Source organism: Chironomus tepperi, unplaced genomic scaffold, assembly GCF_022539635.2.
Source record: "Chironomus tepperi strain 1889 unplaced genomic scaffold, CSIRO-AGI_Ctep_v1 contig_453, whole genome shotgun sequence".
Lineage (NCBI taxonomy): Eukaryota > Metazoa > Arthropoda > Insecta > Diptera > Chironomidae > Chironomus > Chironomus tepperi.
The window spans coordinates 600,559-625,122 of NW_027226575.1; the positions used below are offsets into that span (position 1 = coordinate 600,559).

The window sequence follows — 24,564 nt, forward strand, 5'->3', positions numbered from 1 at the left end:
AAAAAGAGCATTTAATGTTGTTATATATGTTTACTTGTATTTTCATCATTTGCGGGCTGCCATCAAACACATGCTGTGTTTCCTTCAACTCATTCTGTTCATTCTTTTTTTGGTGAACTGTCATTCGTTTGCCTTTATACTTACTTACATGTACAGATTTTTATGCTGCTTAACATAGAAAAGCTTTCATAATATGAGAAAATGTTATGCTGCTTAAAAGGATAATTTTGTCGAGTAGAGAAAAAAATTATGAGAAAGAAAGGGTTTTATGTGCTGTTACACACAAAAAAATGGGAGAAGTGCTTGTGAATTATAATGAGACAAGATTGTTTAACCATGTAATGTTGAATTCGGTATGTCAAAGGAAACTTTTTTATGCAAAATTTCACTCATTGGAACTGCTGAATTTTATGCATTTTTTATTAAAACTTTTACAAGAAGAACCTTGACTATATGCACGAAAATCTTAACTTTACTGCATAATTTCACTGAAAATGTCTGCAATTTTAAGATACTTGACAAGTACTGAAAGTGTTCAAACCAGAAGCTGTCAAAAGCTTTTGAATCAATTTACATCTTTTATTATGAATTTTTAATTCCGTTTGTTGGATATTCCAGCTCAGTTTTCAATGTTGTAACGACTTTTTTTTCGGATGAGATGTGAATTTTATGCTAATTGATATTAAATTATCATTGAAAAGTTTATCGTTATCTTCGTGATCTGAGTTTACTTTTCATTAAGCATGACATTAAATATTCAATAAGATTTCAAGGTTTTTTGCATTACTTGTCGGTTTTTGGGGTAAAGAGAACTTTTTTTTTGTGGATATCAATCATTTAAGAATTGTCACATTAGATGTCATGTGTTATGTTAACCACAAGGTCACATTAGTTGAATAATATTTAATGGAAGCTTTAATCAAAGAGCTTGAAAAATTTGGGATTGAAATGAATGGAAATTGGAAGATCCATTTGTTTTAATCTGGATATTCTGCATATGTATGCGTTGATACAATATTTTATGAACTGAAAACATCTTAGAACTGGAAAAAAACAGCCGTCAATGTGGCAATGCAGCGGTGTTGGTACCGTATCGACTATATTATGCTAATCGAGTTTATTGTTGGGAAAAGTACCAGGGATATGGATCGAAAAATTCAAAAACTAGTGTATCGGTTAGAAATCTAATGTGGGTATATTCACACCGTACCAAGCTTCGCTAGAAATAGACTAGAATAGAATATAGAAATTGGAGAAATTATTCTGGGCAAAATGGTTTTGGTCTCAGCTAAATGTTTTTGCCCCATATAAAATTTCCAGCAAAACGATTTTGCCCCATAAAGGGATCAAGCTCCAGAAGGTAGAACAAGCTTCGCTTGGCATGTAATCAAGCTCCCACGTGAAAACGGTGTGAATATAACAAATTCTAAAATACTACAAGCAAATAATCAATAATTTGTCAATTAACATTCAATTATGGGAGGTCATAAAGTTCAAAACATCCATAAAAACGCTTCATAAAATATAAAAATATTCTATCACTCAATATTCGCTCCTTATTAAACTTTTTTAAAAATAAGATGATTTATTGATTCTCTTAAGCATATGAAGCGACTCATGATGATTTATTACATCCACATTATTTGTAATAGACACTGCTATTAATAGAAAAAATATTCCTACAACATTTTCGGTAGTCATTACTTTTAAGTGAGAGTTAATGGTCTAATTTTTGTGTATCTAGACATTTTTTGTTTGAGGAATACAAAAGTAGATGACAAAGGGAATTTCCGAGTAGATGAATGTTTTGAAGATAAATGAGGAAACGCTCTTGAGAATTTTGAAAGAATCTATTTGAGTTTGTATCGATCTGTAGCACATATACTTAAGATTCTCAATGTTGTCCTCCTGAGCAACACCAGACTCTAATCAGGAGTCATGCAGATTATGAGTTCCATAGACTAAAATGTGTCGCTCGGGTCAGTTGGAACAATTTAGCATCCCCTTGAAAATATCTAAAAAGCTGTTAATTTACTAAAATTATCCACAAGTGTTACAGCTTGCATCAGACATCCCCAAACTACTAGTAATAAAATTTAATTAAAAAATTTAAGCATCTGTTCCATTATAATTTTTATATCCAGCTTTATCAACTTCCATAAAAAAAATTTTTAATTCATTTCCATCTCATTTGGTATTCATCAACATTGACGGGGAATCAAAAAAATGTTTATTTCTTACCTTTTTCCCGTTAATTAGCCATGTGATGGTTGGCGGAGGCTTAGCACGAGTCGTTGTACAATTGGCAATCAAATTCTCACCCACGACGAAAAGACGCTTCTTAAACATAATTTTTGGCGGTCCACTTTGTTTCACTTTTTTTATGATCAAAAAGAAGAAATAAGAGAAGATGGACATGGAATAAGCTTAATGAAATTATGTACATAAAAGAAAGCACGTTCTATGAATGAATGTATGTCGCCATATAAGAGCGTAGGCGGAAGAGTAAGAGAGACATGACAATGAATATAAAAATAAAAAAGGTTCGTAAAATAAGTCAGGGATAGAACACATCAAAAATATGTGAATTATTTAAGGAATTTATTTGATCATAAAATTTTGGAACTGGATAAAAATGTGAATTTATTCCAGGATCAACACTCTTCGGATGCCTATTAGGCTGACTTGAAATCCATCATAATAGCACTTTAATGTTTTGTCGATGATTTTGCAGTCATGGACACTCAGGCACAGTCATCGACTAGATTTGGCATGAAACTAGCATCAAGCTAACCCAACACTAGCCAACGAACCAATTTTATTCAATTCATTGCCGTGTGCTATCCGAAAAATCAAGGTACAGTACAGAATTAATTCATCACATACCAATTACGTGAATGTGCTCCTCCTTCGATGCCTTTGTAAATATTGGATTATCGATCGTCACCTCACAAAAATATGGAGCTGATGCTTCAAAATCCAAATTCGTCAACGTCACTTGGCTTCGATTTGATCTCGAGAACTGCAAATAAAATAAAATATATGTAGTAACATATTATGCATATGGTTTTTAAAAATGAGAACCTTTTTTCAGCTTTTTAGACTTTAACTCACATAGATTCTTTATTATGTGTCATGTCATGTATTATAATGAGGATTGAAAGGGCAAACTGAGTAAAAATGGAGACCAAAGCTATAAATGATGATGAAGGAAGAGTGAAAGGTTCTTTAGGTTGAACAGATAGATATATAGAGAATAAAAGAGGAATCTCATAAATTTATTAGTGGCTTTTTAGCCATTTTCAATCCTCATCTTGATTTTTCCCTCCTTTTTCCTCATCTTAAATGTCTTGGTTTAGACATTTTCATTTATTATAATGTTTACAGAATGAACGAGTAAGATTGAGATATATTTTTAAGTGTATAAGCCACAGGGATTCTTCTTCTATACTGATTTTCATAGAGATCATAAGTTTATGCTGATAGAATATTTATATGAGGACCAAAAGTCACAGCAATACCCTTTTTCCATAGAAGTCAATCCTTTTCTCCCCTTATTCCATCTAATTTTGATTTGAATAAAATGTACATGACGGTTTTTCAATGAGTCAAATGAAGCTACAACATTTAAGTCAATATTGACTCTCATGATGATTTACACACAAATATTGTGGCTGTATATAAGCATAGCTTTTAATAGAAGTCAAATAAACGTCCGATGACAGTTTCAGTTGTTCAATATTTGCAAACTGTTCGTAATTGAATCATAGTAGACGATGATGATGAGCTTGCCACTTATCAACATGGAAAATTAGAAAATTTGAAGTGCAAACTGAATAAATTTGTGTATTCTTTGGTATGTGACTTTATCACAATGCACTAATTCAGATTTAGATTAGTATTTAGACTCTTGAATGTTGAATAGAAAATTGGAGTGGCTTAGATTTGTGAAGTCAATTGAATCAAGTTAAAGTAGCTAATTTTGGCATAATAAAAAGTTCACTCGTAAGGTTGAGATGAATGAGCGACATGGTAAAGCCAATTTCTTTTATCTCAGTTAATATGAACAATAACAGCAGCTAAGATGGCATCAGGATATCTTCCAGGATTCTTAGTGCTAAACATAATCCAAAAATGAACACCAAAACAGTTCACAAATCTCACTTCCCCCTCTCCATTCAAGCTCCATAAAAAAACTTATTATCAAAGATCCATAGATCCCGTAAATTTCTCTCCCCTAAGAAATCCCATATGGCACCCGAAAATAATTGGGATCGAAAAATGTGTGAGGATATAAATAGAATCATCTCATTTTCTAAGAGTGCATTTGGGACTTCATAAAAACATATTCATTTGCCTTAATAAAATATGAATCCATCTTTCAAGCTATCACATTTTTGTCATCCTAAACTAGATGGAGTGTTTTGGAAATTTCATTTATAGTTCAATCTATTCTGTATAATTCTGAGCGATACAAACCCGAGTGACATAAAGACTTTATTATATTTTGGAATCTATATGGAAGCCACGCCGAATTGCTAGTGTGTCAATAAATTATTATGCTTTATTCAGCTTTCCATTTTAAACTTGTGTAAGCTTTTATTAAATTTAACCCGAGTGGCACAGATTGCGACTAGTCTTCCAAATGCTAAGTTGTATACTTTCATTTGTGTAGCTTGACTTGTAATGTCAGGCATGTAACTAGACATACAACCGAATAAGTGTAACCTGGTGATTGATTCCAAGTATATGGCTCACTTCATCCATTTTGAGTAAATCGCAAAAGTTTACAAAGCAAGCTAAGGACATAAAAACCATATGCCTGCCACAAGGTCCCATTTATCGCTCGGGGGATGTTTATGCCTCATAAATATTGAATAAAAGGCTAAAAAATTGACACTCGATATTTCTTCTTTACCCAAAAAATGTTTTGGAAAAGGATTAAAGCAAGCTTAGTGGCAATGGAAATATCGTTATTCAGACATGTCATTCTGCAAAACATTTTTTGATGAATTTTTTTTGTCGGATCCAAAAATAAAAAGTTTTATGGATGCAAAGAAGAAAATTTTCTTGCTGCGATCATAAAAAAGTTTCATTTTTTGTCAATCAAAACGAATAAAAGGAATGAAATTTATTGACTAATAAAATCATTAAGAAGAAGAAAATAAATTGTATCAATGTCCATTGAAGAGCATAAAAAGCATCATATTTTGCCATTACGTATACGTTTTTTGACATCATTCAGCAGAAAAAATATGTAACTAAATGTTCCATAAAAATTTACGACGCTATTTTTATTATTTTTAATATGTATTTGCTTTTGATTTATGTTCATCTCCATCTGCATTAAATTTGTATTATTTTTGTATTTATGTCGACTAAAACACATCCACCAGCACATACATTCATCTAACGTCGCATGAAATATGCAGAAACGGAAGTGTGCTACATTGTAATACATAACAATAATTCTTCGTTCCTACATTTTTATTCCTATGCCTCCTACTCGTAGAACATTTGTTCCTTAGTAATCGCACCTAGTATCTATGCTTTATGGAACAACAGATTTTCTGTTTGGCTATAAAATTCTTATCATTTTGTAGCACCTTTCAAGTAGCTTCAGGATGGAAAATGTAATTAAAGACTAAGAAAATTAGGTTATTTGAGAATCATACACTACTGCCTTAGTCAAACAAAATTGTTATTCAAGTGCATGTAGCATCAATGAGCATATGATGTGATGTTTATTGACTGATAAGAAGAAGTTTATATTCTAATGGATCACAAGCTTCTTAGTTGCTAAATTTGAATTTTATAGTGTTGTTATCAGGTGCTAGAATAGCATATGTTTGAGATTGATGAGTTTGACGCTGTCATTCTGATGCCCTGATGGCTAAAGCATGCAATTATCTACAGTGCTCTGCATACCATGAAGGTTAAGACTCATCTCCTTAGATATTCAATAACTAACTACATCACTGCTTCTCATACATCGAAATTTCACTTCCATTTTCCAAAAATTACATGCTTTCTAACCATTCATCCACAATAACCCATAAACTTGCTTTCTCCCGTTTCCAAACAAGCCGGGGATTAATAAATTTTATTGCAAGTAACGCAAATTTAATGTTTATGACATATAAATATGAATTTGAGTCAACGGCACATATGTGATCTCACCACTAAGCATTACTTATGGAATATGCGTGTATATATGTTAACTGTTATGTCAACTCCTATAGGAACACCATTGTGTTTAATTAATTAATGTTTTAGGCATGAAGAAATTTTTATTAAAGTTTTATGTACATTTTTTCCAAATAGGATAAAGGATAGGATACAGCATAGCAAAAGTTACATTTCCAAACATTCAGGAGGTCATGAAAAAAAGACGATGCGGTTCCATTTTAATTAAATTTTATTAATTAATGTTTAGGAAAAAGCGATCAACAAAAATTTATGGTTAGGAATAAATAAATTGTAGTTCTCACGGATGGCGGAATTAAATCGTCAAGCAGAAGAAGGAATCAACATGTTTACGTTCAAAACAAAAGCACTTCTGGGAATTTTTTTTCACCTCTCTTCCGCTTGCTTGAAAATAAAATTCAAGGTTTTTCTCGCTTCTTTCTGCATCAATGTAGGAAGTACAGCAATTTTGATTCCAAGATACACAAAATTTCCAAATTTTATTCAAAAAAAGTGAGCACACGAGCCAAGCAAAAATAGTTTAGCATGTAATATGCATGCAGACATTAATGACTCAGAAAATCTAATTTTAAATGATACAGGCTTACATGTGGAAAAGGTAACGCATTAATTTTCGGTTCTGTGACCTTTTTAATGAGCAAAAATTGGGTATAATCTAATGTTGTTGTCTATGGACATGATTTTTAATGGAGAGTACAGTAAATGAGGAAAAAAGCTACACATTAATGAGCTTTGATGGGAGCAAAATAAAAAGTTTCTTTATATCTTCTTTTTAACTTAATCTGACTTTTTTTCTTTACATTAAAATTAACTGCAGTGTTGGTTTTGAAGCGGATCAGAAAAAATAAAGGAAAGGATTTTTTCCGGATCATAAAACAGAAAAAGGATTAAAGAAAATGTAAAGAGATTGGAATGTAGTAATTAATTTAGAATTAAACTATTTTATGAAAACAATAATGTCTGTTGCTATACACTCAGAGGGATTATTGTGCTGCTGGAAAAAATCATATCTGGGCTATGGAACAGGTCAAGCAGTATTCAGTGCTTTATTATGACGCAGTAAAAAAGAAAGCTTTAACGTAGTTTTTGATTAGATTCCTTTATGGATTGCAATTTTACTGGATTACACAAATTTGCAGCAACCTGCCCGAGTGGACAGGCATCTAGTTAAAGACTTGCCATTTACTTGTCTATCAATGGCTGGTTACTTTCCAATAAACTAGCCTATGTAACTAACCGTATCTGAGACTAATGACATTTTTGGAACGTTCCATTTAACTAGACATATGTACAGTACTTATGTATAGTTAATGTCTAGTTAGCCATAACCATTTAACGTACATGAAAAAATCAAAATTTGCTTAATAATTTTCTATGTGCTGATATGAAGACATTTGTTAATTAAATTATTTTGGGAAAAAGCAGAATTACACGTTCGTAACTACCATGAAAACATTTTAGCAAGTCACATAGTAACTAACTATTGCACTTTGGCAAAAGTCGTTAAGTGCACACCATTCATGTATATAAATGTATTAGAAAAATTTTCAGAAAAAAAATTGCTCTTATAAAAGTGATTTCTGATTGCACTTGTGAAGTATATGGTTTCACACAAATTTCTTTAGAAATCAACTTTCCATGTGTCAAGTTAAAGTCTTGTTAATGTCTTGTTACGTTGTCGTGTATATTTTTGGCAAAATAAATGGCTAGTTGAATGGTGTCTAATAGTAGACATTAACTAGCTGTGTCCACTCGGGCTGAATCCTGAGATGTACGTCTTATTTAAGCTATTCAGCTTGGAAAGCAATTTACGGCAATGCAGAGCATGTGGATGGCTGACTAGACAGCAAATAGTTTAGAAATATTCCTGCTGCCAGAGCGAGACAAATGAAAAAGGCTCCGCTAACCTCTTTTCTAACACCAAAAACTCGCCTACATGTGGAGGCCAAATGGCAGCCTTTAGTGGAACCTTTAAAGATCATCGACAGAGTCTTCTTCATTGGAGTCACTCAGGGAGTCATATGCATTGGAGTGTCTAAGTTGGTAGGACAATTTATCCTGAAGAGTACATTTTATCGAATTTTGTAAGAATCTGAGCTATGCCATTATATTCAGTGTACATATTAAATTGAAGATTAAGCAATAAATGTAATTTCTGAGAAAAAATTCATATAAATATCCATGTTCAACCTCCCCTGCATTGTTCTTTAAGACGCGATGTTACCCCCACAGAATTCAAGCATTTGAACACCCACACAACGTTGGTCCACAAAAGAATTTTTCTCACGGTGTCATCAGTAAGACGAGGACTTAAGATAAACACAAATTGTTGAGATTTAGAACTTTTTTCAGTGTGTTAGGTCAAAATTTTTATTCGAGGGTGTAAAATTCTTGTGAGTTCAAATATTTTTCCACAAGAAAGTTCATCCGTAAACAGGAATTTGTCAAATTCTTGAAGATATTTTTCTCTTGAATTTTTTATCATCAGCTTCAAAAGTCTATGTAAATTCCCAGAGGGATTTCTACATGTTTTTATTTAAATTTTCATAACAAATTTTTGATTTGATGCCATAAAAATTCAAGCCTTAAGTCATGATACAAACTGAATCATTGTGACATTTAAATCTTCTTTCAAAATATCAACAATAATTCAATGAAAAAAAAGTCTATTTTTGTTCCTTAAAAGCAACAACAAAATATGAAAATACTCACGTCAATATCTGCTCCCGGCGTTGAAAAATTCCTAAAGGGCGGATTTCTTTTGTGTATATATTCGAAAAATTTGTGTTCGCTACTCCGTAGCCATGCTACCTGTAAAGTATATATGAACAAGATACATTAAACGTCATATTTTCCATCACATCTCACAATATATCGCAATATTTTTACAATGCTGAAGTTGAAGTATTATGAGGTAGATTAAGTGCTTATTCTTGTGTATTCTTAAATCGAGACTTTTTACCCGCTTCTCGTACTTTTAAGTAATTTTAAAGAATAACACAAGATGTGAACGACACTTGATGAGAATGAATTTTTATGAAGACATTACTTTGATTTATTCAAAATTAGGCTTTGTTTAATTGAGTGAATTGATGTAGATTGAACAATCTTTAGACTTCATTATCTTACTATCTCATGTTATTTTTTCGTGCTTTTGTAATAGACAGCTATTTATTTCATCCTTAGACATGCCAAAGAGCGTCAATTGAAAATAGATGATAATAAATAATCAGATGCCAAGTTGCACAGAATGTGAAGGGAGGCAAAATGTTTTCGTTTTTTTTTTTGTTTGGTACCAACCAATAAATCAGCTAATGGCGCAAAAATGAAGCATCGTTTATACAGCATGCTACGAGCATAAAATTATAATAATAAATGGAGAAAGTTTAGTCAAATTGGCGTTTATTGTCGTTGAAAGATTTACGATAAATGAGCACTTTCTTTCCTAATATTTTATATACATTCTCACTCTTTTAATCTTACTTCCATTGAGCGCCATCTCAGCACTGGCAGTCTCAAGATTGAAGAGGATGTGGCAATGAATTGTGAGAAGTAAAATGTGACATTGAAGAAGGAAAAAGTTGGAATGGGAGGAGAAAGGAAAAGTAAAGGGAAATGCTTTTCCTTTCAATACATTGGGTAAGCAACAAAAATGTGTTAAAGGCTCCATGAAATCGTTCAAGGTAAACGTGAGACAAATTTGGCGATAAATTAGGACAAGGATTATTAATTCGAATAAGCTGGTGAAATGTTGTAAATAAAAGTTACGGCAATAAATAAATGCATATTTTATTAGGTTTTGTAGTCAGTAGATTGTCATCTGATTCTGATTGTTGATAGATTCAATACTTTTGGAATGTGTTAATTCAAATCTATTTAATCATCAACATTGACTGAGCCCCAGGAAGCACAGGGCATAGAGATGATCAAAAATCCGGCTTCAGGACGGCTTGGCTCTGCCGTGAGCTTCGAAATCATCGAATTTGGCCTAGAGCTGGAGTCACTGTGGCCTAAGGACGAAGTTGCAGTCATTTCTATCACAGTGTGCAAGTCAAGAGCATTATCATGTAAACTGAAGATTGTATGAACTGGAAATGCCTCCAAAAAGCAATTGATTATCCATATTTCAAATAAAACAATCACTGTATATTTATCATTATTAACCTTGGAAGTTCTTGCACATAATCTAAATTTTAGGGGATGCTCCTATGCAATAAATCATGAATTTGAAGATTCTCAATAAAATCATAGAAAATGACAGTGACATATGACTTACGATACTCAGTATTTAGTAGGAGGGGATCTGTTGAAAAAGTTCTGACAATTTTTAAGAAAAGCTCTGACAGTTGTATCAATTTGAAAGGAATAAATTGTAATACAGAATCAGCTGAAAATCAGAATCACATTTTCTTGTACTCAATACAAATAAGTTATAAATTCGAGATCATCTTGTCATGTCCAAAAACAAATCAATAATCCATAAAAATAGAAAATTTTATTGCTTTAAGCATTGTCTACATGAGAAAACATCAGAAACAATTCATCCCATTGTGAAGGATCTAAACACTACTTGAGTAAGATAACATCTTAGTCTAATTTCTCATCAATACAATTTCCAAAATCTTTCCCATTTCAACTTCATATCTTCTTCATTGTCCGAATCCACCATTCCATTTATTCTGCCACACTACATACACATCTTATCCGATTAAACAAATAAAAGGAAATATTGTATGAGTAAATAGATGTCGAGAAATGGAAAATAGATTGTAGATTGCGATAATGACATAGTAAATGGCCAAACGTACCTTATAGAGACTATCCAAGTCAACATTATGTCGACAGTAGAGTGTGACACTCGACCCTTTCTCAACATACTTTTTTGTTATCAGTTGAACTTCCACATTCGATTGTCCATCTGGAAAGAAATAAGATGAGGAAACAATTTTTTTTTTTATTCAGTTCCTAAGTGTCTTTCTTCTTAATTTTGTTTATGTTTATGTAACATTATATACACAATCATGCATGTGTGTACACAAACGAATACATTTTCTTAACATTATTATGCTATTGAATACTTCTGCTACTCATTTCTTTTGTCTTGTTTTTGCTTTTTGTCACGAAGTTTTGTTGTGTTCAACAGAATTTCCATTCTGATCATTATCATTTTTTTTCTCATGTTATTCACACATAAATTGAAAATAAATAAGTAAATAAGAATCTACATGAATGTTAACATAAAAAGTCAAGTTATTGAGTTACTAAATAGATAAATATGTTATGAGATAAACATCAATGTTTCGGAAGTAAGTTCGTTTTTTGTGGATGGAGATGAATTTTTTGGAATTATTAGGGATAATTCTTGATACAGGAGGAATCTGACAATTTTTGAAATAATTCAGAATAGCACAGGTCGATCCGGTACTAAGTCAGAGTCACGTCAGCCTAGGGTCACATTTCTGAACACAAATAACTCTTGAAATGAGGCTTCTGATAGAAACAGCGCAATCTGAGGGACTCCAAGTATCGCAATTGATCTCCACAGCCAGCAAAGTAATTAAGTAAGTAATAAGATTGACCAAACGAGATTAAATTGTTCCCAAAACACACCAAAAAGCTTCTAACTTCACCTTTCTTGACATACCACACAATATTTGACCTCGAACCTTTTCAAATATTAAACATCATAAATTATAGATCCCATAGGTATTAAAACTTCATTCCCGTAATATAAACCCGCCTACATTCCTGTATAATCTACGAAGAATTCTATAAAAATATATCCAATCCATAATATATAGGTTGACTTGTAGATTTTCTAGATAAAACTTTGTGGCATATAATTTAATGCCACCGTATTATAAAGAAATCCCTTATATCAACATTTTCATAGTCACATGTTGTCATAAAGTGAGTCATGTTTACAATCCAATATGAAGTTGACCTGATTTAATTTTTTTCCTATCCAAACTAAAGAAAATGTCCTTTCTTTAAGGTATATGACAATTTAAACCCCAAAATAATCTCTGCAACCAACATGTGAAGCTTTAATGTGTATTATTCTGTAAAATTCTTAAAGATTCGTTCCTTAAGGGATGAAAAATATTTTTCAATTGACTTTTGAATTATCGAAAAAGTTTTCAACGCCTTAAAAATTTCATAATAATAATTTAATTTCCCAAAAATATATCCTGATCCCTTTTTGCCTCAATTGACGTCTTATTCAGGAGTGAAAGGAGCTTAATCGAAAATCCATATCCAATTTTACACACATGCTAGGGTGTATGAAGATTCTATTTTTATATACTTTTTTTGAAAATAAAAAACATGTACGGAACTAAGCATTGCGATCGGTAAATTATTTCGAAATTTAGGGAAAGATTATTTGTTATCTGGAGGAACGATAACAACTTGTTGTTGTATCATTTCATGCTTTTTAAACATTCTATTTTTATGTACAAAATTAGGTTAACTTTAAATTGTGACATGGGCGTAGTTAGATATTTCTGGAGCAAATTGAAGGAGTATTTCTGTCGATGGTGGGATTTGGCTTACAAGAACTTCATAGCAACGCTCATGACTAGCAGCATTGCTGAATTAATAGATATTGAATCCTCAAGGATAGAAGTTGTTACTATAGCACTTGATGTTGGCGATTGACAAGCAGTAACTAGCAATGAATCAGCTTCTGATGTTATTCAAGGTAAGTCATGGATCGCAAATGACCTAAAAGCCAAGTAAGTATCGAATTTTGATCATTTCTCAAAATAATATGAAAAAAGCTCCTGAATTTCACAGCTTTAAGTTGATTCCAATTTAAATTTAATCAGGTAAAGAGCCACTTTTGTGTACCTTATTGTTCTTTCTGAACTAAAAAGCCAGTTCTTTGACTTCTCCATACAAAACCCAAGTCGACTTCATCCTCTGCCAAATTAGTCACTTTACAGCCATCCCAAACTAAACATTAAACTATTCAAATACCAAAATTTTGAACAACATTTACCCAAAAAACTCAAACTCTAATAGATCCCAATCTCCTACAATGTTGTACAAATATCCCTCAGCAAACAAACGTAGGAGGGATCAAAATTTTGTATTTCTTTATTAAGCAACAAAATAAAAATTCTTCTACCATCTTGCAGCATCAAAAACTAAGCAATTTCCAATAATAAAATTTATATTGAATGGAAAATTTGTTAACATCATAAATATAGCTCCAACTTCTTTTCTATCGTCAACATAGACTTTATGTTGTTCTATCCGAATTGACCTTTTATATTGTAGATGAATGAATGAGTAAATGGATAACTTTATTTAATAAATTTTCTTGCTTTTTTAAGCCATTCACAAATATTTTCCTTGGATGTGAACAAAAATTTAAGGAAACTGCTTGTTTTTGAAGTTTGCTGTATGTTTGTTAAGATCTGACAAGGATGTAGGATGCTACAGCACGTGGAATTTTAAAGTTTCTCATGATCCCCCCTCGAGAGCTTGTTTGTCATGTCCTGAAAAAATGTTATTTCCCTCGTATTTCATCGATTTTTCCGAAAATGACAAGAAAACTCAAAATAAAGCTTTTTATATACTGTTAAATTTAGTTCAAAATCCTATTTATCGTAGAAGACCCAAATTTAACTTTTATAATCCACAACGTCCTCATTTAAATATGTAGCAAGAAACTCAAAAGGGTCGAAAAATTTATTTAAAGTCTTTGACATTTTTCGATCTGATAACAACCACATTGTGACTCATTAATCTTTGGAACAACAAAATAAACCACAAAAAAAAACTGAACTTTGTCGTCAATCAAACGCCTCAAAGCATTTGACTGGCTTCCTTCATTTGCACATCTTTCACAGACATGACAATAAAGTTTTTGCTTTAAAAAAGGGACGAAATGTCACACTGTAAATATGTAAGCATGTAATAAACACACAAGAATGGGTAAGTGAATAAAAGTTATAGCTTGATGTATGTATAGAACATAATTTGATAATAATATCAAGAGAGTCATAAATGTAGTGATATGAAAACCATAAAATTGTATTTCTTCTTCATTTCTTGGTTTTAATAAACGAATTTTCTTGCTATTATTGGTAAACTATGAGTGACTTAAGTTGTATAAATGACATAAATTTATGGTGAACATCATGACATAAAAGTTGGAATCAACAATGAGTTTTAGAAGAAAATAAATATAAATTTGATATCAAATATGGGATATAATATTGGGATCTTGAACTATACCCAAAAAATATAAACTTTTTATTGACTTTTAAAGTCTATTTTCATTCATAAAGCCTTGAACAACTGCTCAACTTTCCTTCCCATTATTTTCTAAACTAATTATCTTAAAGTATATTTTATTTTTAAAAGAACCTCTTATATTATCCACAAGTGGTCCTATGGCACGCTATTCCAAAACAAGAACCATTTTTCGTGTTCATGTGCCTTAAAAGCTCTAATGGAAAATAATTGTTTTTTATTCTATCAAACCATTTTTTTTTTGTGCTAATAACCCGTATTAATATCATTAGGCGTTTTTTATGAATTTATCATATCTTAAACATGACGGTTCATGTTACATGATAAATGTTGTCGCGTTGTGAAATTTTAGTCCCTAATGAGTCCATTCTACACTCTTCTCAAAACATTTTAACGAGTTAATTTGCGGGTTTCAGTTGACTTTAATGACAAAAGATAGAGGAAGAAGGAATAGTCATTGTACTTGATAGATATATTATAATTTTTAATTATTCATAGCTAAATATGCACATGTCATGAATGGGACACTCGGGAGATATTTTTTTGATGTTGGACTGACTCATTAGTGAAATAATATGTTGATTAAAATTGGAAGTTTGTAGGCTTTGTTGCTGATTTGGGCAAAATTGGCAACAACATAAAATATAAATTACAAATTAATCTAATTTTTATGTTTTCATGGCTCATAATGAATGATATACAGCTTTAGGAGTTTGATACGATTTCATCTGGTCCATGCAAATATATCATGTAGCTTTATATCCATTTAATCTGCATGAGTCTCGTCATTGACAGTTCGAATGGACAAAAAATCGTTATAACTAGTCATTAACTTGTATTTAACTAATTATTAAGTATGCTTGTCCACCCGAGCTGACTTCTACCCAAAAAGGCAAAGAGCAAGCTTTCACGCTATAGAAGGACAACTACGATCCTTAAAATTTGTCTCTTTTCCTGTTAGGGCTAGTTTTTAGATAAGATTTAAGCTTTAATCAGCATACGAAGTCGATAAGAATTCTGTTTGAATTCTTCTAGTTCGACATACTAGAAATCCGAAATTCATCTCAATGTCAAGAACATCCATCTCATTTTACAACCCCATTCTTCTTCATCTCAATTAATCTCCACAAATGTACACACATCAACAGCATCAGTAACATCACGAATCACTAGAAACATCCATAAAATCATCAAGATCATTAAAGTTTCTCCTTGAATTAAACAATTAATTTCTATTGTCATAAAAAACACGCTAAAATACATCCACACATATTCATGTTCAACTCTACCCTCCGCATCTTATAGAAATGGGATATTATTACACTTTCATGATAATCTTACACCGACTTATGTTGCTTTTTTATCATCGACTTTAACTATCTTATCTCATGCATGCATATGCTTATACTCGTGTAGATGAGCATCCGACTTCTCTTTTTTTAATATTCAATGTATGCAACATGAGTATGAGCAAGTGAGAAAAGGAAGAAAAAGAGAAAGTGAGAAGATGGAAAGACGAAGTATGTGTGTGATGTGAAAGTATAAAGTCTTATATATGAGGTAATAGAGGAAGCTTTTTTTCTTGCATGATATAACGTAATTTATGATATCATTTAAAAGGGAAGAGAAAAAAAGGTGGCGGCTTTGGAATTTTAGACTGATATTAAATTTGATATATCTGTCGTGAGTGAAACATACAAGCTCCTGGATGAAGCAGACGAGCGTGTTTCTGTGTAAACTTTTTTTCCTGTTAAAAGTCTTTTTCTTTTCAAACATTTTCAATTCATGAGGAAAAATAACATGCTTTATTCATGCTTGTGTACATAGTTACTCTTTTGTTATCGACATTACCGACACTGTAATCGTCTTGTGGAAGTTTAAGAACTGAAAATGTCTAAAAATACACTCTGAGTTGGAACTTTTGTAAGGTAGTTAAGCTTTTGTGATTTTTGGATTGTTTAGAAGAGTATTTTAAGGACAATATTAGGGATTTATGTATGATAATTGAGGAAAAAGCGTTTTTAAGTTGAATGAACTGAACTATGTTGAGGTAAAGCTCTATAAGCCTTGGCTTCTATTATCTGTAGCTTATTGAAGATATCGTAATCAGTGAGAACTCCTAACAGGCAATGAGCATGCTTTCATGATCCAGAAATGCCACTACTGTACCTAAAAGCGGTCTCTTTGTCTGTTAGGGGACTCTGAGATGTGAATAGAACACTATACAGGACCATATTGATATCAACTTAGATTCTCTTCAAATTATACCCTACGGCACACTAAAGTCTTTCGGAAAGTATGACAAGTTTGACATATTATTAAATTTGTTCTTGAATTCAGTCTTAACCTCTGTATTAGCAGTCATTGATTAGTTTATTTTTAGACTAAGCATGCATACATGTGTAATAGTTCTCTGACATTTGAATTATTATCGATCGGAAAAGTTAGTCTACTATGAAGAAATCTGAAGTTTGGCTTTACTTTTTCCAATGTTTTGTGTGTTCTTAAAGCATATGGAAGCATTTATGCTTAAGATTAGAAGAAAGTCTACATTCATTCATGCTTCCTCAACTCATGTATCCCAAAATTCATCCATCCAAAACTCTTCTTCTTCAGTAAATCCGCTAGTCAAAATAAAACCTGAATATACCCCAGAAAAAATGCTCTAAAAAGTGAAAGCCTCACAAAAAATCTCTATAAGCCTAAAAGTAGTAAAAATATGAGTACAAAATCTCAGATATGATCAAGATGAATGCTCTTTATGAACAGCTAAGAACCGAAACTGATTCTGATGTGTTTGCTAATAGTATCAAGAATAATAATGTGGAGCTGCTGAGTACTTTTCAAAGTGATTTTTATGGCACTTTGATACTGATACTCTTTCCCATCATTTTCGTTGTTTCGCTTCTTTTATTATGCTGATATAGCGTGAAAATTTCATTACCTGATTCTGTCACAAAAGGGGAGATGATGAAAAATTTTCATCATATTATAAAAAATCTTTGTGAAATTTTCTTATCGATTGAGAATCTTTTTTTCGTTCCTCAGTTCATGTAAACATAAAAGTTTTGCCAAACAACTATTATATACAGGAGAAAATGAAACCCTTGAGATATACACACATAAATATCTTTTGTGAGCTCATGAATCAAAATTTTTCTAAAAATATTTTTTATGAGTTTATTTTTTTTTATCAACACATCATGAAAAGTTTTTTGACTAAAAGTTTCTTGATATCTTAACATTTTGTTCTAGGATCTGAGATCAGTAGATTTATCAAACTTGGGGTTGCTTAGATGTTACGTGACGTCCAATTTGATTTGAAGTAATTGGGGAATTTAGGAAGTCTTACTCTGATGTTTATGAAAGGTATATTCATATTTAGTAGATTTATCAAACTTGGGGTTGCTTAGATGTTACGTGACGTCCAATTTGATTTGAAGTAATTGGAGAGTTTGAAAAGTCTCACTCCAATGCTGACCAAATGTCAAGTGTACGCCTTCTCGTGGTATTCTCTGATATCGATAAATACTCCAGTGGAGACCAATATATGTGCCAAGATAAATACTCTAAAGATTGAGTAAAATTTTGGTAAAAGCTTATGCAAAATACCTTGTCGGAAAGGTTGCCTTACCATCCCTAGCCCCACAATCAGTCTAGCTTACAACTGATCATTCCTGAAATCAACTTGTACAAAGAAAGCAACTTAAGGGAATGTTGAAATGTTGAATCTGGTTAAATGGATTATTATTGGAAAATTGGAGATTTCTGTCCGATAAGAAGGGTAAAGACCCCTGAAATTGTAACCCCGATGCACCTTTTTGGCGACTTCGCATCAATCCTTCAAAAAGCTCAAGTGACCAAACATCCTCACAACTCCAAAGTAGCTTGAAGAAATTTTCCTTCCCTACAATAATAAAATCATGTTTCTGACTTTAAAGTTTATTTAGGAAATATTTGCTTTGCATTTGAATAATATCCTAGCAATATAGTACCTAGATGATGTCTCAACATGTTTAAAATTTAAATTTTTGTTTGTCGTCTCAATTTTGTTGGAACTAACTTGAAATTATCCCAACCCTTCCTCATTCTACTTAAAATTTCCCCAAAAAATCATAGCTGAAGAATATTCAGAAAATTAAATAAACAATTTCTGTTTATATATATTTCTCTTGTCTTCATGCTGTTTATGCGGAAAATTTTCCAACCATTTCGTGAGAGTGAAAAGTTCAACTCTTCTTGTTGACTTATTTTTGTGTGTATGCCTCGTCTTTGTTTTCTTTCATTCACGCAGAAACTTCCCGTGTACATAATATTTTGTATTTTTTGTATTCAAAGCTTTAACATTTCTCTTCCCATAAAAAGGTTAGAGCACAAACCGCTAATAATATTGAAGCGTGAAACAAAAAAATAAAAAGCAACGAAGAAGACTGGAGAGAAGAAAAAAAAATTCATTTTGCTAATAGATTGTATAAATCATCGCGTAATATGATTCTTTCATATCGCTTAACATTCCATCCTAGCCAATTTATTTCATTAAACAAGCACATAATTCACATATATTACAAGCAATTATGATTATTAAATTATTATTATTATAGTATGGCACATCCTTAACTCATATATGTGTGAATAAAGTGTGAGAGAGAGCTTCATTCAATTGTTCATTGTTGAGCCTAGATACACCTCATTTACTGCATAGTGTTATTTTTCATGCTTTATAAATGGTTATTATAATGAATGAGAAATTTTTCTTTATTTTGCCTTAATTTCCTCTTGTTCATTTGCTGGTATAAATTGAATTTTCATGGAAATTACCATAAAGGCTGTTGGATAGGCAATTACAATGAAATGGTTGGCGATTAAACTAATTCAAATCTGTTTGTTAGTTTCTATTCTATGGTAAATTTCAATGTTTTTTGTAGTTTATTCATCATCTTATCCTTCCTGTAATTAAGATTCAACCTCTTATCTCTCGAATTATTTTTCGTATACATAAATTATTTTAGGAACATAAATATTCGGCAATGATTTATCCTTGATGCGAAGCAAACTATTGAGCGTTTCAAAATTCATGATGTAGATTGGAGTCTATCATATTTCATAACCTGTATGAGTAACTTTGGTGTGAGTTTATGCTGTGAGAAATTTGATATTTGATCCTTTGAAGCCAAAAAAGGAACTTAATAACTTAATTCTTATTGTATTTGGGATTAGCTTGGAATTATATGAATCTGGAGCAGCATAATCCAGAAGATCGCATTTTTTGCTGAAAATGGATCGAAATCAGCTGCCATGGCGACAATAGGGCAACTTAGCGGGTATTTGGGTATTTTAAGAATGATATCAAATTGAAATAGTTAGTGGCTGACGATTTAGGCGTTACTTGAGCATGTAGCCTTAAAGACCCGAGTGGACAACTAATATAATGTCTAGCAAATGTCTAGTTTAGAGAAGTAAGTTATAGTTGACAGGATTCTAAACTAAAGGCTACTTATCTTGAGACCGGACTCCCAAATTCCTGCTAACTCTGTTTTTGACCCTATAAATCTCTCCGCAGACTTCATTCCTGATTTATCCACAAAATACTTGAAGATTAATTTACATTAGGTCCTACATCAATCCATACGTTTACACGTGATCCCACAAAAATGAATATCATTATCAGCATCGCTTTTTATGGCCACCATCATTAAAGAAATTGACAAAAAAGAAGTCTATTGATGAAAGTTGTGGCTTATCGTATGCACGTAAAATATTAAATCTAATTCACAAGTCAATTTCCATTCACAAGTTTTCTTTAGTCAAGTAAAATGTCAAACGATGAATTGAGAAGTTTCTTATCGTTAAGAAATAATGATGGTAAGGAAGTGTCTGACAGACGCGTACAGATTTCATGATAGCTTTCATTTTTTTTCACGCATATCACGCGTTACTATGCGACCTTCTCAACTTACTTACTTATGAATTTACACGCGCGCGTAATTTTCTCTTCCTCATCATCATCAATTTCTACTTTTTCTATCTACATTATATTATTAATCAAAGGCAAATAAAGTAAAGTAAAAATAAGAAGTATGTTTTAAAAATGAAAGGAAGGACTTACTGGTTTTGTGAGCAGTTGATAGAATTAATGAGATTATCCAGAGTTTATCCATTATCATTACGTGACATTATTTTTTGTTATTGGTCATGAATGAAGAAATTTTTTTTATTCTGTGTTCACTTATTATCTGTGTATGCGAATGTCTTTCTCATCTGCTTCCGCTTCTTTTTTGGCCTCGACTTTTCCTATCTGTATCTATATGTCTTCACTTTTTCTAATTTTTTTTCGTGTGTCTTCCTCTCTTTTATTTAACTTAGCATTCAGCAACAGCAGAAAACTAGTATGAGTATATAGCTATACAGTATGGTGATGATAATTCAACATGATTCACTCCATCGCTTCAAATTAATTTTCACAATTGTGCCCGTGTTTTTTTTTCTGCTTCTCACAACTTCTGTTGCTTTTCAACAGCTAATTTGTCATCACATACAAATTTATTTTTAATTTGACTTCACTTTTGAGTTTTGGAATATTAATCATCACAGAAATCTGTCTTTACACTCTCATTCTTTATGGTTTAATTCAGGATTAATTTGAAAAGTTTACAGATTTTCGTATTTTTTTATATACATTCTTTGTTTTTTGTTAGCTACAGAACAGAACACTTGAAAATAATGAGAAAAATAAGTGAAAAATGAATTAAAAGTTTTCACTTAATCGCTTCCTTATGACTTTTTTTCCCTCTCTCTCAATCTGATGTTCCTTTCATGGCTTCTTTTTTTTCGTTACAAAGATGAATAATAAAAGGAAAATTCTTTCATTTTTCCGAGGGTAGAACTAACAGATTGTAGATAAAGTTTACAAAAGCGATGAAAAAATAAAAATTTTAATGAAAATTTACAAGATCATCACTTGTATTAAAAGTTTCAATGGATGCGTGAAATTTTCACAACAATGAAAAATCTTGTACAATGAAGCCACAAAAATTGATGATTTATTTCATGGAGTTGGGGATATACAATAGAAAGTTTTTAAATTATATATTTTCAAAAAACATCAGAAATCTAATTTTTTATAGCTTACAAATAAATTGGCTTTAACTTATAAACTTGTGTGATTTTGATTACATTTGTACATTGTCTTGGTAACATTTTGAATGTACAATGCCTTACTTGAGATATATCAAGTGTAATTTGAAATGCTGTTAATTCTACACAAGTTGTTTTTTGAGATTTCATGTAGGTTGCTTCTATAAATAAGATTATATTCTCTAGTTTATATAAGAAATGAAGCATTGATAAATGAATGGAGTTAAATTATGGTTGCTAGGTGCCAATGGGACTTAACTTTGAGAAAAGGATATATTTATGAGGCTTCTTATAATGAATTTTCATGTTTTGCTCATTTTTAGACACAGCTAGACAGTTTATGATTCGGAATTAATATAAAAATTAATATATACTGGTGAGACTTGGGATGTCCCAAAGTCTTGGCTTCAATGAACATTTCAGACAGAGACCTCATGGGAATTCCTCATAGTTTCAGTCTCAGTCATGGTCTCTGTCTCGAGAATCCTTAGTGAGACTTTATGATCAATGGTTATACTTTTTGTATGAGCTTATTGCAATAATAGTCAAACTAGACTAAGTGATGCATTAGTCTAGACTCTAAAGCCTTGAATTTTGTGTGGAAAAGTCGATCCAAGTCGACTTTAAGCTCTGTATATTACAAAATGCCATGTGTGTGTGCAAAATGAATTCAAAGGTATTTTAAAATCAGAGGCATATCTAGAAATTTGAGCAGAAAGATGCCAATGTCTGAATTCTGAACTGTTTGTTGATCCATTTCAAAATTCTATTGATTTTCGTGATAATTTTAATTAAAATAATTTGAAAATAATCTCAACATTTCAATTCATTAAAATTAATTTTATAGAAAAATAACATGAGAAACCTTAATCACAGTTGTACAAACTTTCATGATTAATATTTATTCTCGGTTGCTCTTTAGCCTTTTGGAAAATAAATTTCAATCGATATTTAATGATAATGTCATTAAGTGATGGTGATGAAACCTCTCAATGGATTCAAAAAGGCTTAATAATAAATATTGAATTGCATTGCATTTATTTTTATGTGATAATCATTATTAATCCCCAGCAAAATATTTCAATCCACAGGTGTTGCTTTTGAAAGGCTTGACTATTGATGATAATCGGATATCTTTTTTATTTACCAATATTAAATAATTTATGCTGTTGAGATTTCATATATAAAAATCCTGACATTTATTGATGTCCAATTGCATAAGCTCATTCCACTTGCTGATCTATAAAGGTCAGTAGTGCCAATTATTTCGTAATTAAATTTCACTAAATAATTGAACGACAATTGTTAGCATACATGTCTGGTATATCCAATATAATTTTAATTATGTTGGATATAAAAGCTTAAAAACGAGCAGTCAAACTGAATTTCATTTACATTCTATAAAATTAAGAGTTTGTCCTGTTTAATTACAATTCAGTAAAGTTTACCTGGTCTGTTGATTGTTTAGATTCGTTACATTCAACAAGTTTTGTTACAGTTATATTGCTAATTAATATTAGCATTCATTAATATTAATGCTGAGTGTAATTTTAATGAAAGAAATCTTGCAGGTTCGTTTCTGTTGTAAATGCTATGTTTATCAGAGCCAATTGTATGCTGTGAATGTTTTTCTTTTAACATCCTAAATTACGAGTTCATTTGGAGTTCATTATGGATATTTTGGTTTATTTTGTTGCTCGCTCTACTCTGAGGACTGTCTTAATTTCGAATATGACCTTGTATTTTGAAATTAGATTAGAATTTCTCAAACTGAGCCTAGCTCTAAGAATCTACTGACAATTTTGAATCATTCTGAGGCGTAGCCAAGTCCTCAAATCCTCAACCTCCTCTGAATCCCTGCCTGCATCCTATGTACTCAAAAAATTATATACAACAAATTATTTCATACATTTCCGCTTGAAATAACTTAAATATTCAAAAGTTTACTTTTTCACTGAAGCTTATCATCATCAAAAGTCATGAATCTTTATTACCGTACTCGAAAATTTTCTATGCAAATAACGAAACGATTAAATAACATAATTTACAATAATATGAATCTTAATTATTATAATTTAATCCTATCAGTTTCGCATGGCATGGGAAGACTGTAAAATCATTAGAGCAAAATTGTGAGGAGTCTGCTAAAGCTCATTTAAATTGTAATAAGAAGATTTGGAATTGTAAATGAGCTTTATATTTTTAGTATATGATATTGCACGCACAAAATGTTTTTGCATTTATGAGACTCATCAAAAATTCTTCGCTTTTATGTCAATGAATGCGAATATAATATCGAAATTAAAATAATTTATAGGGGATATGACTCTGGAATACTAGAAGAATACTAGGGAACTGGATGACACAACAGTAGATGTGGTAGGCATATTGAACAGGACGATGCGGCAAATTTCATAATTCATCAGAAAAATGGGCCGAAAACAGCCATTTTGTTACTGTTGAGACTACTTCAGTGTCCCTAGTGACTATATTGTGCTGCTTAAGTATTTAGAAGTTCATGTGACTATTCTATATGCCTGCTAAAATCAACTTTGTGTTGAGCAGATAATCGACATAAAATAGACTAGAATAAAGCGTGTAGACAAGTCCTGGGACTAGTCATGCGCTTCAATCATGCAGTCAGTTTGTTATCCTTATTGTTCATTCACAAATATCGATACAGACAAGTCCCAACAACTATATATACACAACATCACGAAACAATGATAAACGTCGTTTGCATATGAAATGCAATACAATCTATAGCTTATTTATTCCATTAACATCGATATATGGATCTAAATTTAGTCATGTGGGCGTAGCTAAAGCTAAAATTTTCCAGCTATAAATAGAAATACTTTTTTTCTCCATATTTTATCAACATAAAATTATTTATGGACATATAATTTTTGATGTAAATTATACGCTCTGTCGAAAGTAAGCGCTGCTAACTAATTT

General features: G+C 31.5%; 1 protein-coding gene across 2 annotated transcripts in view; it reads right to left on the reverse strand.

The window, feature by feature from the left end:
* LOC139098763 (uncharacterized) overlaps positions 1-24,564 on the reverse strand; it is a 41,272-nt gene that overhangs the window by 14,116 nt on the left and 2,592 nt on the right. The window contains exons 2-6 of one of the 2 annotated variants that reach the window (XM_070651056.1): positions 20,579-21,167; positions 11,016-11,125; positions 8,920-9,018; positions 2,887-3,022; positions 2,242-2,375 (exon numbers count right to left, since the gene is read on the reverse strand). In XM_070651056.1, coding sequence (XP_070507157.1) covers positions 2,242-2,375; positions 2,887-3,022; positions 8,920-9,018; positions 11,016-11,125; positions 20,579-20,636 — 537 coding nt within the window. In that variant the 5' untranslated portion in view covers positions 20,637-21,167. Of the gene's footprint in view, positions 1-2,241; positions 2,376-2,886; positions 3,023-8,919; positions 9,019-11,015; positions 11,126-20,578; positions 21,183-24,564 lie in introns of both variants that reach the window. The other variant, XM_070651055.1, reaches the window with a different exon arrangement.